General features: G+C 38.8%; 2 protein-coding genes across 9 annotated transcripts in view; one reads left to right on the plus strand and one right to left on the minus strand.

Annotated features, from left to right (window-relative positions):
- Positions 1 to 49: 49 nt before the first annotated feature.
- LOC124158841 (DNA repair protein RAD51 homolog 4-like) lies at positions 50 to 2,062 on the minus strand. 2 transcript variants are annotated; one of them, XM_046534207.1, is made up of 6 exons: positions 1,976 to 2,060; positions 1,759 to 1,863; positions 1,570 to 1,688; positions 934 to 1,144; positions 653 to 842; positions 50 to 580 (listed from the first exon to the last, which is right to left on the minus strand). In XM_046534207.1, the coding sequence occupies exons 3-6, from the start codon at positions 1,680 to 1,682 to the stop codon at positions 267 to 269; spliced, it is 828 nt and encodes a 275-aa protein (XP_046390163.1). In that variant the 5' UTR covers positions 1,683 to 1,688; positions 1,759 to 1,863; positions 1,976 to 2,060; the 3' UTR covers positions 50 to 266. The 2 variants fall into 2 exon arrangements, with proteins under 2 accessions (XP_046390163.1, XP_046390162.1); XM_046534206.1 differs by having other exon boundaries at positions 1,759 to 2,062.
- Positions 2,063 to 2,127: 65 nt separating this feature from the next.
- The window catches only part of LOC124158843 (helicase domino), a 126,197-nt gene continuing 111,702 nt past the window's right edge, over positions 2,128 to 16,622 (plus strand). For 4 of the 7 annotated variants that reach the window (XM_046534209.1, XM_046534212.1, XM_046534215.1 and 1 more), the window contains exons 1-4: positions 2,171 to 2,243; positions 2,806 to 3,008; positions 3,089 to 3,920; positions 15,958 to 16,149. In XM_046534209.1, coding sequence (XP_046390165.1) covers positions 2,814 to 3,008; positions 3,089 to 3,920; positions 15,958 to 16,149 — 1,219 coding nt within the window. In that variant the 5' untranslated portion in view covers positions 2,171 to 2,243; positions 2,806 to 2,813. Of the gene's footprint in view, positions 2,244 to 2,380; positions 2,564 to 2,805; positions 3,009 to 3,088; positions 3,921 to 15,957; positions 16,150 to 16,622 lie in introns of those variants that run through there. The other 3 variants (XM_046534211.1, XM_046534213.1, XM_046534216.1) reach the window with 3 other exon arrangements.

A 16,622-nucleotide genomic window follows, 5' to 3' on the forward strand; every position in this document is an offset into this window, starting at 1 on the left:
GGTGACACCAAATATCGCCTCCCGATCGTCTCATAAAGAATGGGCAAGCTAGCTCATCACAGAAATAAGTAAGTTACTGGTGTACGAGTTTAACTCGCAAAAAAGTGTGCAATAAAATGATCGGGAAATTTATAGCAAATTACTTTCACTTGAACTCTGTAGATGATATTACCGAAGCAGAGAACTTGCCTAGCACTATGAAAAATTAGGAGTATTGTCGATCGTGCGATACGTTGATTCTCATTCAGCACACTCAACACTGATGGTCAATCCGCACAAAATCTGCAGGTTTTGCCGATCAAAACACTGGAGCTTTTGGTCACGATGACTTCTAATTCTCTGGAGGCGTGGATTTTACGAACAAACAGTCGCAAATTAGGGACATGAAACCAATAATTACCTAGAGCTGGCTTCAAAAGTGAACTGGAAGTGAAAGGCTTGCGTGAAGACTGGAGGACAGGATCGGTAGTATCTACATACTCAGACCCCTTACTCGGCAGGTTGATCAGTAGAATAGCAACCCTATTTTCAACAGCGATGCACTTGAGGATAGTAGCCAAACTATTCATGAAGCCTAGACCTGAAAAATACACTTGTGTGAAGATAAATGATCAGTGAAAATACATTAATATTTTTTCATGTCAGTCTTTACCTTTGTTTGACGTTTCCCCGATGAATTGATAAAATATGGATGGGAGCGAGTCGATAATGATTAACCTAGTACACACACCCTCTGTAATTTCCTGATTCAAACTACTTCTCAAGTGGTAGAGGAGAGAGAGAAGTTCATTGATGCATTTAACTGAGATGACTGTCACATTCTTCTGGGCCTCTTCCACCAACTATAAAGAAGTACACCGCACAATAAGATATTCCCAAAAGCCTAAATTCATAGAGATAGAGCGGTGCCATAGATTTATAACATGTACGTACCTCCAAAGGGAAATCATAGCTTTCCAACCTACATCTCAAGCTTTTCCCAGAGAATCCTCCTTTGGCATCTACGTACATCACTTGCTGTTTTAATTGGAGAACCACATGGGCAGTTATATCATAGCAAAGCTTAGTTTTCCCACTTGAAGGCGAACCATAAATCTCTGTTAAAGTTCCAGTTAAGAGGCCCCCATCTATCATGTTGTCCAGGCTGTAAAGTCATTGCATGGCTGATAGTTACGTGATTGGTGATCCTTGCTCATAAAGTACTATATTGTACTCGATTAAAACACTAATAATCGAATTATGAGAATGATTCGAGCATGTACGGAGCAGGGCATATTAATGCACTGCACGATGAGAGTCACTAAGATTTGAGCTCTTATATGGAGTGGACAAAAAAATCCATGGGTCCAATCATAAAATGATTCCATACATTACATACCAATGCTTGATTGATCAAAAAATAGATTAAATTAGATTACTCATGGTAGGGTACCCCTGTCGTCAATTATTTCAGTTTTCCTCATCAAAAGGAGGGGAAATCAAGTTTTAATTAAGCCACCATAACATATTAGCTCTACATGACCTTATGAAATAAACATTCATGACACGAAAGGGTATAATACCACAGACCTTGGTACTCCAAACGGTATAAGGGCATAATGGCTCAGCAATCCTCGGTAGGCATTCAAGCAATTCTTTGGAAAGGCTGAGTAATGCAAAATAACATTTCGTCGTATGATCATTATTTCCTAAAATGAGAAAATTGGTATTAAAAAAGACTTACAAAATAAAAACTAAAAATGCACCTTCACATCTTACTGAATAGGAGAGATCGCATATTTTCACTAATTTTTCCGGTTCTTCGCGGAGAAAGTCAACAAAGGTATATATCTTCCTTCTCCTCAGTTGGGAAATAGATTTCTCCTTTAATAAAGAGCAAACGCGAGAGCTAAGTCTTGCCATAATTTACTAGCTTAAAAAAACTGCCTAGCTTCAAAAGAAAACCAGAAAAATGAAAAAAAATTCTGGAAAATACCCAGGACCCTCTCTAGACGAATGAAAGGCTCAGGGCATTCCCAAATATTCGGCTTTCCGGGCTTTCCTTAAATTGCCGCGCATTTGAATCAACTTTGTTTTTGTTGTTGTAAAACAGCGCTTGTGGTGGTACCATTCGGTAAACACACATCGCTACCGTGCTGGTGGCGCTGTGCATCGCTGTGGACAAGGGGGAAACGACAGGAAATTACGGAATCGGCGCCATGTTAGGAAGAAGGTAGTGGCCTTGAGGAATTATTAGAAATGTAGTGGGTATTGTTGGTTGTTTAGTGAAAGATTTCATTATTATATGTTTAATATATTTTAAAAAATAATGAGAAAAACATCCTTGCCGTTTACCTTGTCCGATGGGTTGCCTTGCATGTGAAACTCATCGATACAACATGCCGTGTGAATTTGTTACCCTGACCAAAATGGCGGGTGAAGTGTTAACGATTATCAAACTGTGTTTTCTTAAAGTTTTAAATTTTCGTGGTCGGTGTACAAACAAGTCGCTTTACTGGATGGATTGAAAAAAAACTTCGCTCTATATCATTTCCATTAAGCCTGTTCTCGGGAAGACTTGAAAGTATATTTACTAGAGGCTTTTAATTAATGCAAGAATGAGTTGTTTGGACTTGTATCGCAATAATCATGGACTAATTTGTCGTGCAAGTGTTGTTCATAAGCGGTTTTACCTATATGATGTGGTGATTCAGCGGAATTTTGCATACGATGTGCTGCGCTTCATTGTTTGTGTTTGTTACGACCCATTCGATTCAGAATTCATTTGCACATATTATTGGCTGATACTGTATCTTTTTCTCCTAGAAAAGAATATGAGTGACCCTCCGACACCAGCAAAGCAGCAGACTCAGCAGCAGCCACAGGCCGTGAGTGTGGCGCCAGTGGCTGCTGGCCAAGTACGGCTGCAGCAGGTGTTGACATCGGGTACCCAGAATGTAAATGTTTTAACCTCAGCCGGACAACAGTTCGTCATTACCTCTCAAGTTAACATTCAAGGGTTGCCCCAGGTATGTTTTGAGAATTGTGATTACATGACGTCAATGTTGTGTTTCTGCAATTTCTTCATTACTTTATTCAATTCTTTTAGGTCATACCCACAATCAGTTCAGCAGCATCTCAGCAAGGTGTTGCACGGATATTAAGTATTGCTCCTCGTGTTGGTGTGTTGGGAGTTCCCTCGGTTAGGACTCGTGGGACGACCTCTGAGAAGAGGGTTGCGGAACATCATCCAGTCGATAGTTCGTCGTCACCCACAGTGTCAGGAAATGATGGGGTTTCCAGTGAAATTGATAGTTCTAGGACCTCACCGGCGGGGATGCCGGTTACTGTTAAGGTATCGGGTGGGGAAGGTGTGAATACGTCGCAAGTGGTGGTATCAAAATCTAATGGTGGACAATCTTCGCCCCTGGCTGACCATCCTTCGACGCTAAGGCGACCGGGCAGTTCACCTAATCTGTTGCATCGTTTCGCCCAGGCTGCCGCCCTCTGGCAGCAGCCCCCGGGCGTGGGTGCTGTTCCATCGGAGGCTTTGATACAAAGTGTTGATAAGTCGCATGCCCAGATTGTTTCACCCTCAAAGAAGAGGGTAAGGGTTGATGATAACCCTCCTAGCACCGAAGAAATAGCTATCAAGCGTCGGAAAGTCTGTGATTATAAAATTTCATCCGTCAAGCAAAATAAAGGAAGTTATACTGAAGATGTGTCAGAGCTTTGTTTTTATGAAAGTGGAGGCTTTTTAGTGGACTATCCATTTTGGAGGAAAAGACCATCTCCTCGATTAATCAATTATTTGAAGAACAATCCCTTGGATTCTGATGAGGACATTCCACCACCGGAGATCAAAATTGCGGTTGCTGGGGCCACCCCCGTGGCAGTTCCAAGCGCTTTACCCTCAGCCGCTGCTCAGTTAAATCAACAAGGTACGTGCGGTAATAGTTTCGGTTATTTTATTTTGAACCATAATCAATGCAATATGTTATTGTGAGTTATCATGTTTTATTACTGTTCACCGTTGAGGCTGTGTATTGCTGAGATACGTCCAAGCAGTGTGGTTAGAATTCAAGAAATATCTTAGCCTGTTTTAATGGGAGTGTAGGCGACCTTTTAATAACTAAATGTTGGTATGTATTTTATTTAGTAGTGGTTTTTGCAAGTTCATGAGGAAAATCTGTTGCTTTTTCTAAAGAACTTCATGAGCAATGTTAGTAGTTCTTTATTGAATTATATAGTTTTGTCGTGGGTTCTTTACTTCTTTGTATTGTAAATATTTATGATATCAAACGGCTTCTTTTCTCTGGAAAGGATACACTTCAACATGTGTTAACCCTATTTTTTGAGGATTATTTCTCGTAGTGCCTTCAATGTGGATTTGTATATGACTGGGTACTCCCTGCTATACCGACTCGTCTGGCTGACATTAAGCAGCAGAGATTGAATTTGAGCAAGTTCAGTACGTAATTCCAATATCAAAAGCCGTTTTAGTAAAAGAATTCAAAGTAGCCTTTATTCCAGGGAAGATTTAGTAAATTTGTATTTTAGCCATTTATGGGTGCAAAGGTTTGGAAAATGAGCCGTGCACTTCCTGGAAAAACAAAAACATTAAATGAAAAGTATCTGGCTATTTCCACACTAATTATTTCAACCGACCCATGTTTCGGCAGATAATGTCATTTTCAAGGTACATGCATTTTGGTGACAGCCTCTGTATACATTTCATTGGGTGAGGGATGGGGTGATTGGGTGAGGGTGGGGGATTGAGTGAGGGTTTTTAGGGAAGAAGGGGATACTGTAGATTTCCACGAATTTCAGGAAAAGGGGGGGATTGCCTCGGAAACTGTATCTGTTAAACCAAAGACAGTCTCGATACACAATCAGTAGCATAACTATTATTTATTACCTTTTGAAAAGTGACATAACTTCCTATAGTTATATTATCTTAATGTATGGAAGTAAGGCTTAGCATTTCATTACTGTTCTTGCTATGATTTTAAGCATTAATATACATTCTAACAGATAGACTATATGACTCTAGTATCAGAATACATCTTAAGTAATGTTCGTGCTTTTGATTAAATGGAATGCATTTTAAGGGACTCCTATCATATAAATTTCTTCTTAATGCGATTTCTTAGTGAAGAATTATTTTTGTTAATGGCGAATAAAATTTAAAAGGTCTGTATGATATTGTTTATCAGCCTAATCATTGCAATGCCTGAAGAAATATTTGCCTTATTGCTAATGTCTGCCTTCTGTTTAGCAGTTGGTATATATTTATTTAACTGAAAGTATTTTCTTCTCATCAAGGTCTTTGACTGGATAATTTCATTCTGTTAAGATTTTTGTGTTTCACTTGTTTTATATGAAGGGAGCGATAGATGAATATATCAGAGCCAATTGCTAGATCATCTGCATCTTCGAATGCAAATTAGCTTGGCGATAACCATATTAATTCTGTACTTGTCGTTGTATGAGCCACTTAAAGTTAAGGAAATGGGTGCAGTGGCCTTTTTTGTGGATAAGCATCATGCTATTCGTATACAAAAGAGGATGTTGGCTAATGCAAAGAACTTTCATGAAGATTCCCTTGATTTTGTTCAAATGTGGTAGGAGGTTAGTGTATCTGACAAATAAATATCTGCCAAATTTCCTGTTTGGGCTTAGGAGCCAACTAATTAGCTTCCGAAGTTCCGCGCCCTTTACCCATTCCTTGGTTAGGGGTACTTGCCCATGGACTGGCAAGTGAACTGGCATCTCTGGTGAGGCCTAGGGCAGGGGTCTTCCTTCTTTTTTAATGTAAGGGCCATAAATCGATTTCATTCAGTCAATAATATTATTTGGTTAAAAAGTTCAATCTATCAATGTGATTTTTGACATATTTATTTTTTATTAGTGTGTCGAGATTCGGTTTGTGATACAAGTTATACACAAGATAAATTTGGTTGCCTCAAGGGGCCGCAAGAAATTAGCCAGCAAGCCATGGGTTGATGGCCCTTGGCCTAGGGGAATGCTATGGGATTGACCAGGCCCTGATGTCTAGCCAAGTTTCTGTAGCATACAATAGGGATGGCATTTAAATTTGCTGTATGCTCCAAGGCCTATGTTTCTGTTGTCTTGGAACATATTATGGTGTACATTGTGCTCAAATCTCTATGACATCTTTACCATTACAAATAATACAGGAGTTTTAGCTATATTTTCCACTAGGCCCCAGAGATGGACGTGGAGGGCTTATGATGAGATAAATGGTGCACAATGGCCTCCTATAAAGGCTTAAGTCAGTTTTGTGGTGCAGGTTTCACATTCTGGCTATTGCCTGGAAAATTTTCTTACTCTTGTTCTGTACTATTGTGTTAGGCATGAAATTACAAACATTTTTAGAATCCTCATGACTACTTTTGGTTGATTTTTTTTTGTTAATTTGTCACCCTTTCCATCACATTAAATGATCATTTTTGGATTCAGGACATTGTTCCGAGTACATTTACAGCAAAGAAATCATAAAAATATATGTGTCATGGAATGGCATAATTACCTTTAATATCCCTACTGTGGACAGTAACGGTTGGCCAACTTCACCCACTTATGTGTAGTAGACTCTAGTGTAATAAATTTTTATGTGGAAAGTGCAAAGTGTTTCACTTCATATTTCACCCACTTCTTCGGAAGTCAGTCTGCTAAAATGTTCACCTTATTAAATGCATTGAAAATTTTGCATCAGGAGGAAAAAGTGCTGTAATAATATTTTTTGCATGTTTTCGTTACAGGCCAATGTTATGTAGACATGTAATATTAAGATATGCTTTAAGAAAATTAAATTTGGAACAATAGTCACCTAGCTGCCTGACTGTTTAAGTACTGTAAATATCACCACTGGTGTTGTTATGTCCAGTAAAATGTAGAGTCGTATCATATTTACTTATATAGATTCTATTAATACTTCAAATGGTGCATTGTCTTGAATGAACCATGAGTGGTGGGTAAAACTTGTGAAATATCATTGGAACTTAGTTGTTGCTTCGTAAATATATGGGAGTTGCTTTTAATTTCCATAAATAATGCAATTATTCAACAAGTATTGGCATGAAAATAAGTTCACTAAGGTTATATATAAAAAAAAGTAATGGTTTGCAAGTGTGTGTCGAGTACCATGCTCATTAATAATGTTATAATATTAGTAATAAGGCACTAGGTAGAAGTATTCCACTTACTTGACATCCGTTACTGGTTTCACATGTATGACTTAATGCAATAGTATTATGATCTGTTTCATGCACTATGTTATGGTTCATATAAGCATACTTGACATGATATGCATTATATTAAATTTATATCGTCAATGTACTTAGTTGACAGAATCTGGCCTCCACATTTATGTAGGGTGTATAGATAGTAATATGCATTTTACTAAAATTTTCGTCGATGTACTCAGTAGGCAAAATCTAGCCTTCACATTTATGTAGGGTGTAGGGACAGTAAGGGTAACCTGCTACAAGAATGAGCAGTTAAGTTATGAAAATGGCCATGAGTTGGGCTTGCTGTGACTTACGTGGAGTTAAGTTAAGGCTGGTAACATATCAAGGGTCTATTGACCCTGCAGGGTTGACTAACAATACCGCCCTAAGGCCCACGCTCTACTCTTGGAGTGTCTGTTCCTCACAGCAATTTCGAGTTTCATTGGCATTGCCAATTTTGCGATAAGACTTGATTTTTGGCTCCCAGGCATTAAAATTTACCTGTCCAGTTCACAATGGCTATTTATGCCAGATGGCTATTTAAATGCTATGTAATGAGTTTTTTCATTGTTGAATCGAATTGTTTTGAATTTGCTTAAACTCATCCTGAGGTATTTTGTAACAATGATACCTGTGTTGTTCTGAATTGTAGTGGGCTTCAATTTCACCAAAACCCACCCTACCGAGGTAAATGATACATAATTACTTATATTCTTCAATATTTTTAGTTGTCCTTTATGGTTGAGTTGATTATTGATGAGATGAGAAGAATAAAGAAGTCCCTTGTCATTTTTGAGGTTGGTTCAATGGAGACCTTGCAAATTTTTTGGTAAAATAGAGGACAACTAATCTTGCACAACAGAAAAAACTGGAGCGTTTAGCGGTAGCGTTTCATTCTCGAGATAAAATCCCGAAAGTTGTCAAAGTTCTAAAGGTACGATAAATGGATTTTGAAAGGGGGTGCAGCCTATTAGGGTGGGTCTGATGTCACAAATGCCGTTCCCAGGACTCTGAGTCAGTCCCGCAGCTACAGCCACTTCCTCGGGAACTCAAGCCAGCATCAACCAGGAGAGGGAGGCTGCAATGAGTAAGAGCGAAGTATCTCAACAATGCTTTTGCTCGAACATCTGGGATTCTTTACCTTCTACAACAGTAGGTTCTTCTGCATTGAATGATGGCATGACGGGAGAAATAATGCCCTAATTCCACAATATTCATATAATTTACACAACCGGGTTCGTCCCTACCACGTTGATCTCCCTTGGGAGGTTATACCCTGGATAATTACTTGGTAATCCGTTCGTGAATTAATTTAATGGTGAGAAATGAGGACACAGCACATTATTTCTTCCGTCTGCAAAGCAATAGTCCCCAAGCAGGCAGCTTTTGGAACCTTTGGAATAAAAATTTTTCCACTGAGGTCTATCTGTTTGAAAATGAATGCAAACCGAGTTTGATAGCTTTAATCTTAGAAAAAAATGATTGTATGAAGAAAAGTTGGCATCAATCGAAAGCTAGTCAAATTTTACATTAGTTTAATGAAATCAAAAGTATTTTTCACAGTTTTAGTCAATTTGTTTGCGTTTAGATAAAAAATAATCCCTGCCTCTTTGACTCTGTGGCGGAAGGTGTAATATTGGCAGTGTGCAACTTCATTGTCGACTTATGTAATACAACATGCTTCCTAGTGAAATTACATTTTTAGTATTTGTAACATACTGACTGTCTTTACTTAATTAGTTCAAAGCTATTTGAGAAAACAAAGTTATTTCTGAAACAGGTGAGTCTATCAGAAAATCTTACTAACAGAAAATCAATTGGCAAGAAGAGAGCCATTTTTGTATTAACATGTTGAAATATTCGAAGATATGAGATGATCAATACTGTATTTTTACAATCTGTAGACTGACATACGTACCAAAGCTGTGCTTCACCTTCACAAAAAGGGCACCTCAACGGTCTGGGAGGGCCTCCTTCCGTAGGCAAAAAGCCGCTTCTGTATGTCGTAGTTTTATAAAATCATTCTGCATTGATCATCCCATGTATTCTGAGCTAAATATTTGAACGTCGCAGTGCTAAAACTGCCCTACTCTTGCAGACTGATATTTTTTTGGTGGAGATAGAGTCATCTGATTAGGAGATACCTATGTTATCTAATTATTTTATAATTAACACAGTGCTGAAAAATATAATTGGAATAGGGTGGTTTCCTATTATTTTTTTTATTGACGAAATCGAAAGATTATTACTCCTCGAGTGTGCATTTCTCGCTTTCAGATTTTTAAATGACTATATCTATATTTTGCGAATAAATGAAAAGTGAAAATTTTCAAGCACGCGAAAATGTGATGGCTAAGTATGAATGTTGGGAAAAACCCGTGTGACTTTATTCTGGTTCCTGCTACCGCCGTATGTGGTGACCTTGGGGCTTGGGTATGTGCGCCGCTGCGATGCAGGCTGCTAGCAGAGTAGCAGGTAGCAGAGTACCCTGCTTGCAGGTAGCGCTTTGCTTAAATAAGCATTATTAATACCTTATGAAATGAAGGAAACTTTACGACCATAGGCAGTTTTAATAGGTGATTATTAAGAGATGTTTCCCAGAGCTCTGTGCCTCAGGCATGCATTGATAATCTCACACGATGTAAAACTGCTATCTACTCATATAGAAACTAGGTCCCTGTGACGTCACTTGGAACGGCATTGCATGGGCACCAATCTTGCTATTTTCAAATGAGGTTGAAATTGACCAATGCCGTTCGTCTAAACTGGGATTTCTAAAACCATATAATTTGTATATTAGGAATACATTAATGGTGGGAAACGAATCGCAATCAATGCCTTATGTTTTATTTGATGAAGGAAACTACCCTATTTTTGTGATTCTATTTACAGTATTAAAGCTTCGGTTAATTAAAAGTGATGTTCTATATTGTACGACTACAATGAAGCTGCATATCACGTAAGTGTCACCATCCGCTGCAGTCAAAAACCGGGCTTTATTGTTTCAATCTAAAAGAAAATTTAACTAACATTTCGCAATATGATTACCTTCCACACTACAATTTGAAATCATAGAATCTCCGTACGGCTTAATGTATATTTCTCGCGGCATCATTTGTTAATGAGTTATACTCTTTTGAACGTATTTTGAAAGGAACAGATTCGAAGAGAAACATCGCTACTTCTTTTTAGTACGAATGTTTTGTATCGATTTTACCCACAATCCGACAATTGGTGCAATACGTAATCATAACTTCATAATTAGTAAAAGAATTTGATTATAATAAAGGATGAGTCGGTTCTAAATTTTTTCGGTTCTCGGTACCGGTCCAGTTCTCCCCCATTGGTTCTTGGTTCTCCATACTCAGTTCCAAGGACGAACTCTTATTATCCGAATTAATGGCAAATTTAAATGAACAACTGCAAGAAGTAAATGAAAATAATGTTTCTAAAATGTTGTAAATTAGCAGGAAAGAAAAAAAAGGAGGCTTTGTGGAAAAGAACTTAAGATCGTCTCCATAATTTTATTTGCCTAGTAAAACAGTTTAAATAACTTGTTCAAGAAAGCATGATCGACCAACATGTCACATTACACGAGGCATCCACTGGTTCTTTCCCCAGGTTTTGCTTTAAAAAAATCAACATTTTTACTTTATTTAGGTATTATATATTCTATTATTAGGGAAACTCCCTCAACTTCTGATGACATCATTCATTAATTTGTTGTAACTTGTGAGTCAGTTCAAAATATATTCTCTATTCTGCGATGTAGCTTAAATTGTTTCTGAAATTGACAACTTATTTGCATGCTTCACTGTCGCAGTTCTTATATCCTCAACAATAAACTGCTTAACATGCCGGTAGAGCGACACCTTGGATAAACTGGGCGGCCATGAGTTAACGCAAAATTGTAATGCAGTTTTTCATTCTGCAGGATAACCACTCCTTTCGATGCCTTGCATAGGTTAATTAACTTACGAACAGGCTCGTGGAATGCATCTTGCTTGTATGTCGAAGGATTACTGTATACGTAGTTGATTCAATCGTAAGACCACTTTCGGACGGAACGGTTTTCCGCTGGCCGCTATTCACGGCACATGGCGTTTCAGAGAGTCGTCTTGTCTGAAAGCCACGTGAATTTCACATGAATGGCTGCCGATGAATATGCATTTTGTCTGCAAGCGGACTTAATATTGCACTGTTTATTTGATGCTGTAGACAGTGCTTTGCCGGGCCAAATGGGTGCCGTGCCGTCAGCGGCGCGATTTGTCTTGTTTGAAGATGTCCATAGAGACGATGGTAAGTTGAAAGAACGGTGCCGTGCCGTGAATGGCGGCAGGCATAAAGTTAGTTAGCTTGAAAGCGGCCGTGGAAATGTTGCGAAGTTGGCGAGAGCGACTCATCTCTCATTATAATGGTACTAGTTCTTTTCATGCCCCGAGGGCTCCTGGAAGCATAAGGGATATGTACCCATATGCCAATGAACACGATTCTGGTTACTGAAGAGACGCTATCAAAACTAATTTAGACCAGATTTATAGAGTTTTATGTCCCTAAATTTTCAGTAGACTCGTAGGAAATGCTAACAAATGACTGTTTGTTTTGAGATCGTAGTAATGGTGGTGGAGAAAGGTGCATTTTTGGCAGCGGTCAGTTATGAGTAGTTCTCTTTGTTATTACTGTTAGATGTCAAAGTACTAATTTTATTGCACAGGTAAAAGTTTTTCTTCATTTATTAGACAAAGGAAAGTTGTGTTTACTCTGGCAGTAGGCCATGAGAAAGAATATTGAAGACATGACGTAAAACTGTGGGATTCGTATGCAATCGTAGAAATAAAAAATAAATCAATTTACAGTAAAACTTCGATTTTACATCAAGTCTCGTTTTTACGCAGCGGCACTCAAGTCCGGCCGGAAAGCATAGGGAATTGCAATGGTGAAACTTCGATTTTACATCTTTTCTTGATTTTACGCATTTTTTCGATTTTGCGCAGCATAACCCCAGCCCCTAAGAGGTCGCTAATCTTGATTTTACGCAGTTGTCTTTCGGCTTGTTTTGAAAATCCGACTAGAGCAATATGCAGTTAGATTATTATTTCGTCTCAATGAGTTGCAAAAATGAATACAGGAACCGTTGAAATGACATCGCGCTGTTGAGCGTGAAACTAAAAACATCGCGAATCTAATTATTGCTTCCCCGTGAGCCCTCTCAGTAATATTTATGGCTCCATTACGAACGCGAATGTCGCTCTTAGTTCAAATTCGCCGTAGAAGGATATCGAAACCTAAAACACACGGCAATCGCCGTGTATGCGTAACTACTTTTGATTAAGACATGATCGCTGGATATATTAACATTATCACCTTTCGTTTATTATTCGACTTATTGATCGACGCTGTTTATATCCACAATTATGAGCTACGGAATATCTATCCCCAACACAAGGCTTTCTAGAATTTTTCCAACGCTATGTTTTCCGTCGCCCCAGCGAAATATAACAGCGAAATGAGTCATTAAAAATACTCCCGTGCCAAAATTTTGGCTTCCAAGGTGATCCAAAAAAGATAGTCGTACTTCTAGTATGGACGTAAGTCGATGGTGATTCAACACGATGGTAAAAGCAGCCTGCATTGTCTCATTCCCAGGCTAACCCCACATCTGCGGGACAAATGGAGGCGAGGGAAAATTGCTTGCGCTGCGCGCTAATCAGAACCGACTCAACTTGTATCTCATTGTCAGACGGTTTAAGTTAAACATGGTTGGAACTTGAATAGCTATTAGCTTAACTCCGCTAGGTGGCAAGCGTTTTAACGGAACGGGAGTTAATGCCCTCGGAGAATAACTCGCGTCGTCAATCGTCATGTAATCATTGAAGTCAAATTCAAGACGTGAGTGATAAGGCTGTCCCTTTAAACTCAGGAATGGCTTAGTACCATTAAATCGAAATACAAAAAGTGTCCGGTGTTGTTATCAGATATGGGGAAGCAAAGTATTACGTGAAGCTGAGTCACACGGCTTGTGAGTCGAAGGTCCCGGCGCTGAATTCGCGGAAGAATGCCGACAGAGAAGCTATTCCCGGAAGAGTCTATCTACTAATGCTAAAATTTCATGGGGAAATGCTTTTTTAATGCATATAAATTTTAAAGAAGGAAAATTTTTCAGGACTATTAGTCATTTTTTATTCATCACGGGCGGCATGACGGCAGTTGCGTGGTCATTTAAATAGCTCACTTAAAAAAAGTGATCTAAGCACCGGAAAAATCTGAATTTCCGAATATCCCGGGTCCTGTGTGCTCCGTATTATCTATGGTATGCTATTTGGAGGTAACGAACAACTGGGGTCATTAGCGCCATGAAGTAAGGGCTGGGGGGATAGGTACCCTATGTTGGCATTAGCCAGGTTGTAATGATAAGCTCAAAAGGGACCAGGACTTAACTTCCCATCTGATGGACAGAGTGGTGCACTGGAAGTGCCCTCCACATTAGGCTCAAGTAGGGATAGGGCCATCTCTGATAAGTCTCTGCTACTGCCAGGACTTGAACCCAGGCCCACAGGGTGTAAAGCCTTAGTGATGTATTAGCAAAATTTTGCACCCTGTTAATGGGGTTAACTTGGATGACTATCCTCAGGTATCTCATTTCTTCAATCTCCAATCTTTGTGTCTGCTGGTGGTTAAACGGATATCCTGAAAACTGCTTCTAATGAGAATATTTTGGAAAATTAGCTTCTCTGCGACCATTTAGTATCACCATTCCGAAATTTCTCCTGGGTAACAGAAGTAATCTTAGTGCCAGAAATGCTGGCATTTCAACCATTTTGTTCAACCATGGGAAACACTGTTCAGGAATGCAAAGTTGTTTCTCTTAAGGTAACACGTCATCTGTGGTGTTGCTTTTGAGTAAATAAGATTATTAGGCTTCATTTTCCGAGCAATAATGAGCTAGTGTTATCCTGAAAACTATACTCCTCCTCAATACCAACTCTTGATTTTACCCACTTTGATTTTACACAGTGCCCATATTTCGGTCCCTCCAACTGCGTAAAATCAAAGTTTTACTGTATACTTCTCTATCTCGTAAGTAACTGAAATTTGTAAGGATGATCGTTAGATATTTCGAATTTCAGCCGACATTACTCGTTGCAGCTCATTAAGCTTGATTACACTATCATATCACAAGAGGGTCAACTGCAGGCAAATAATCTGACTCAGCAGGAACGTATCGCTCATCCATGTGGATAAATAAGCCGGTAATAACATTAACTATAATAACTGATTACTGATATTAATTTCCTACTTGACAATCCTCTTGAATATTTTATTAAATGAAAATGAGATTAACGACAAAGCAAAACCACAGGAAGAGCTGTAGGCGGCTAAAAAAATTCTGGGTACTCCCACTCAGGATGCATACCGAGCACAGTGAAATCGGAACCCAATGGCATATATGACGTCACATACAGGTCTCCAAAATGGTGCACAGAAAGCTCTTTGAAGCTTTGTCCTATCTTTCCTCCACTGTAGTTCAATAAATAAGGGTTGCTCGGTTATAAGATAAGTATATTTGTGGAACAATATTGGTTAAATATAAGATGTGTGGGTTGAAATGGCTTTAGCAAAACCTTGCAAGTTCTCCATTGTACTGCCGCTAGGGACTTGTTTATCTGTACCCAGCCTCCTTTTGAAAAAAAAATCGCTGTATTGTGGTCTGACATGTTTACCATTTGGCTGTCAGCATGTTGAGGGAGCAGCCACATTATTTGTACCAGCTACTCTGTAATATATGTAGGCAAAAATGATGTTTACTAACTTTGATCTCTGGTAGCCTCTTGGGATGGTTTTCAAATATTATTGTGTATTTTGGAGGAAGGTTGTAATCTGACAGCTTTGATTGACAACAAAGTAATATCTGTTCAAAATATTTTTTTTTAATTATTGTATTATTTTTCTTGCTCTTAACAATTCAACTAATAATTTTGAGTTTGTGATAGGGGGCGACATGTGCGTGACGTTTTATACTTCCTTTTTCTCTCTTAACTGAATGCCATTAAAATAGTTTTTTTTTTTTTTGAAGTGTATCAGATGTAGAGGGTATGCTATCATATTTCTTAAATTTCAATTTATTCGTATTAAGTAGAACTGGTTAGGTAATGTATTTGCAGGTAGTGGTTATGAATGTGGCAAGGAATAGAACAAACATTATGCTCTTTCCCAATTCTTTTTTCATTCAGCCATTCCATTGTAAGATTTTATATCAAAATCACAGAAGTTATAAGAACCACAGAAGTGGATGAGGAAATGAAGAATATTACAGACTAATAAAAAGTGGGTAGTAACTTCTGTGGTTTTTATATAAAATCTTACAATGGAATGGCTGAATGAGAAAAGAATTGGGAATGAGTGAACAACCCCACTGAAATAAAATGGTGGAGTAGGTGACTCTTTGGGCGAATAATGTGATGCTTTCTCTTGCCTCCCTGCTCATGTTTAATGATTAACTCACAGCAGGACTGGATGTGGAAGGATTAGTCAAACCAACCTGCTGGATGCTGTCTTTTGATGATCTGTGGGGTTATGTGGTTGAAAGCACACTTCTCTCCCTGTTTATCTGTTGTACTCCTGGAAATAGAAATCTTATATTCATCTCTTGGGCCATCATGGAATGTTGGTGTAATCCATTGCTGTACTGTTTTTTGCTGATTGATACCATTGTCACTGACTCTAGGTCAGGTTCCAGGCCGTCCCGTGGGCGGTAGACACGGCATGGTGTTTGGTTCCCGAGCTCCCCCCTCCACCCCTTCCTCAATCACCCCCTCCCCCCCACCTGTGGGCACCTTGCCCCCATCGGGTGGAGTCACTTCGACACCCACCACCAGCACCACCACGAGTGGTGCTGCCTCTTTCCCTCTGGTGACAGGTATCCACTTCCATCTGCTATAATCTGTGTGCCTGCACGCCGTTTTCAATTATCTCTCTTGCCTATTTTACTCTATGTACGTTACATATGTCTAGAATGCATGTTTTCGTAATAATCAGACAAAGATATTCATTGAATTTATTTTTTCTCTCATATTTGAGGATTTATTATCTATCCTATTAGGTATCACTTCTGTACATTTTAGTCAATATTGGAAAAGTTTCATACACCTGTCATTAGATAGGAATTTTGCATAGGGCTTACCCTAGCTGGAGGTATTTGCTCTATGATAATGGTGATAATTTTTTTTGGAACAGTATTAATGAGTGTGATGTCATTTGCTGCATGCATTTGTATTTTAAGTAATAACTGCTTAATTGAGTAGTATGGTATTTGTACCACTAAGAGCAGAGCTCTCATACGGATGTGAGTTTGATTCTCTTAATTAAGTAAGCAACATTTTTATACATATG

Source organism: Ischnura elegans, chromosome 5, assembly GCF_921293095.1.
Source record: "Ischnura elegans chromosome 5, ioIscEleg1.1, whole genome shotgun sequence".
Lineage (NCBI taxonomy): Eukaryota > Metazoa > Arthropoda > Insecta > Odonata > Coenagrionidae > Ischnura > Ischnura elegans.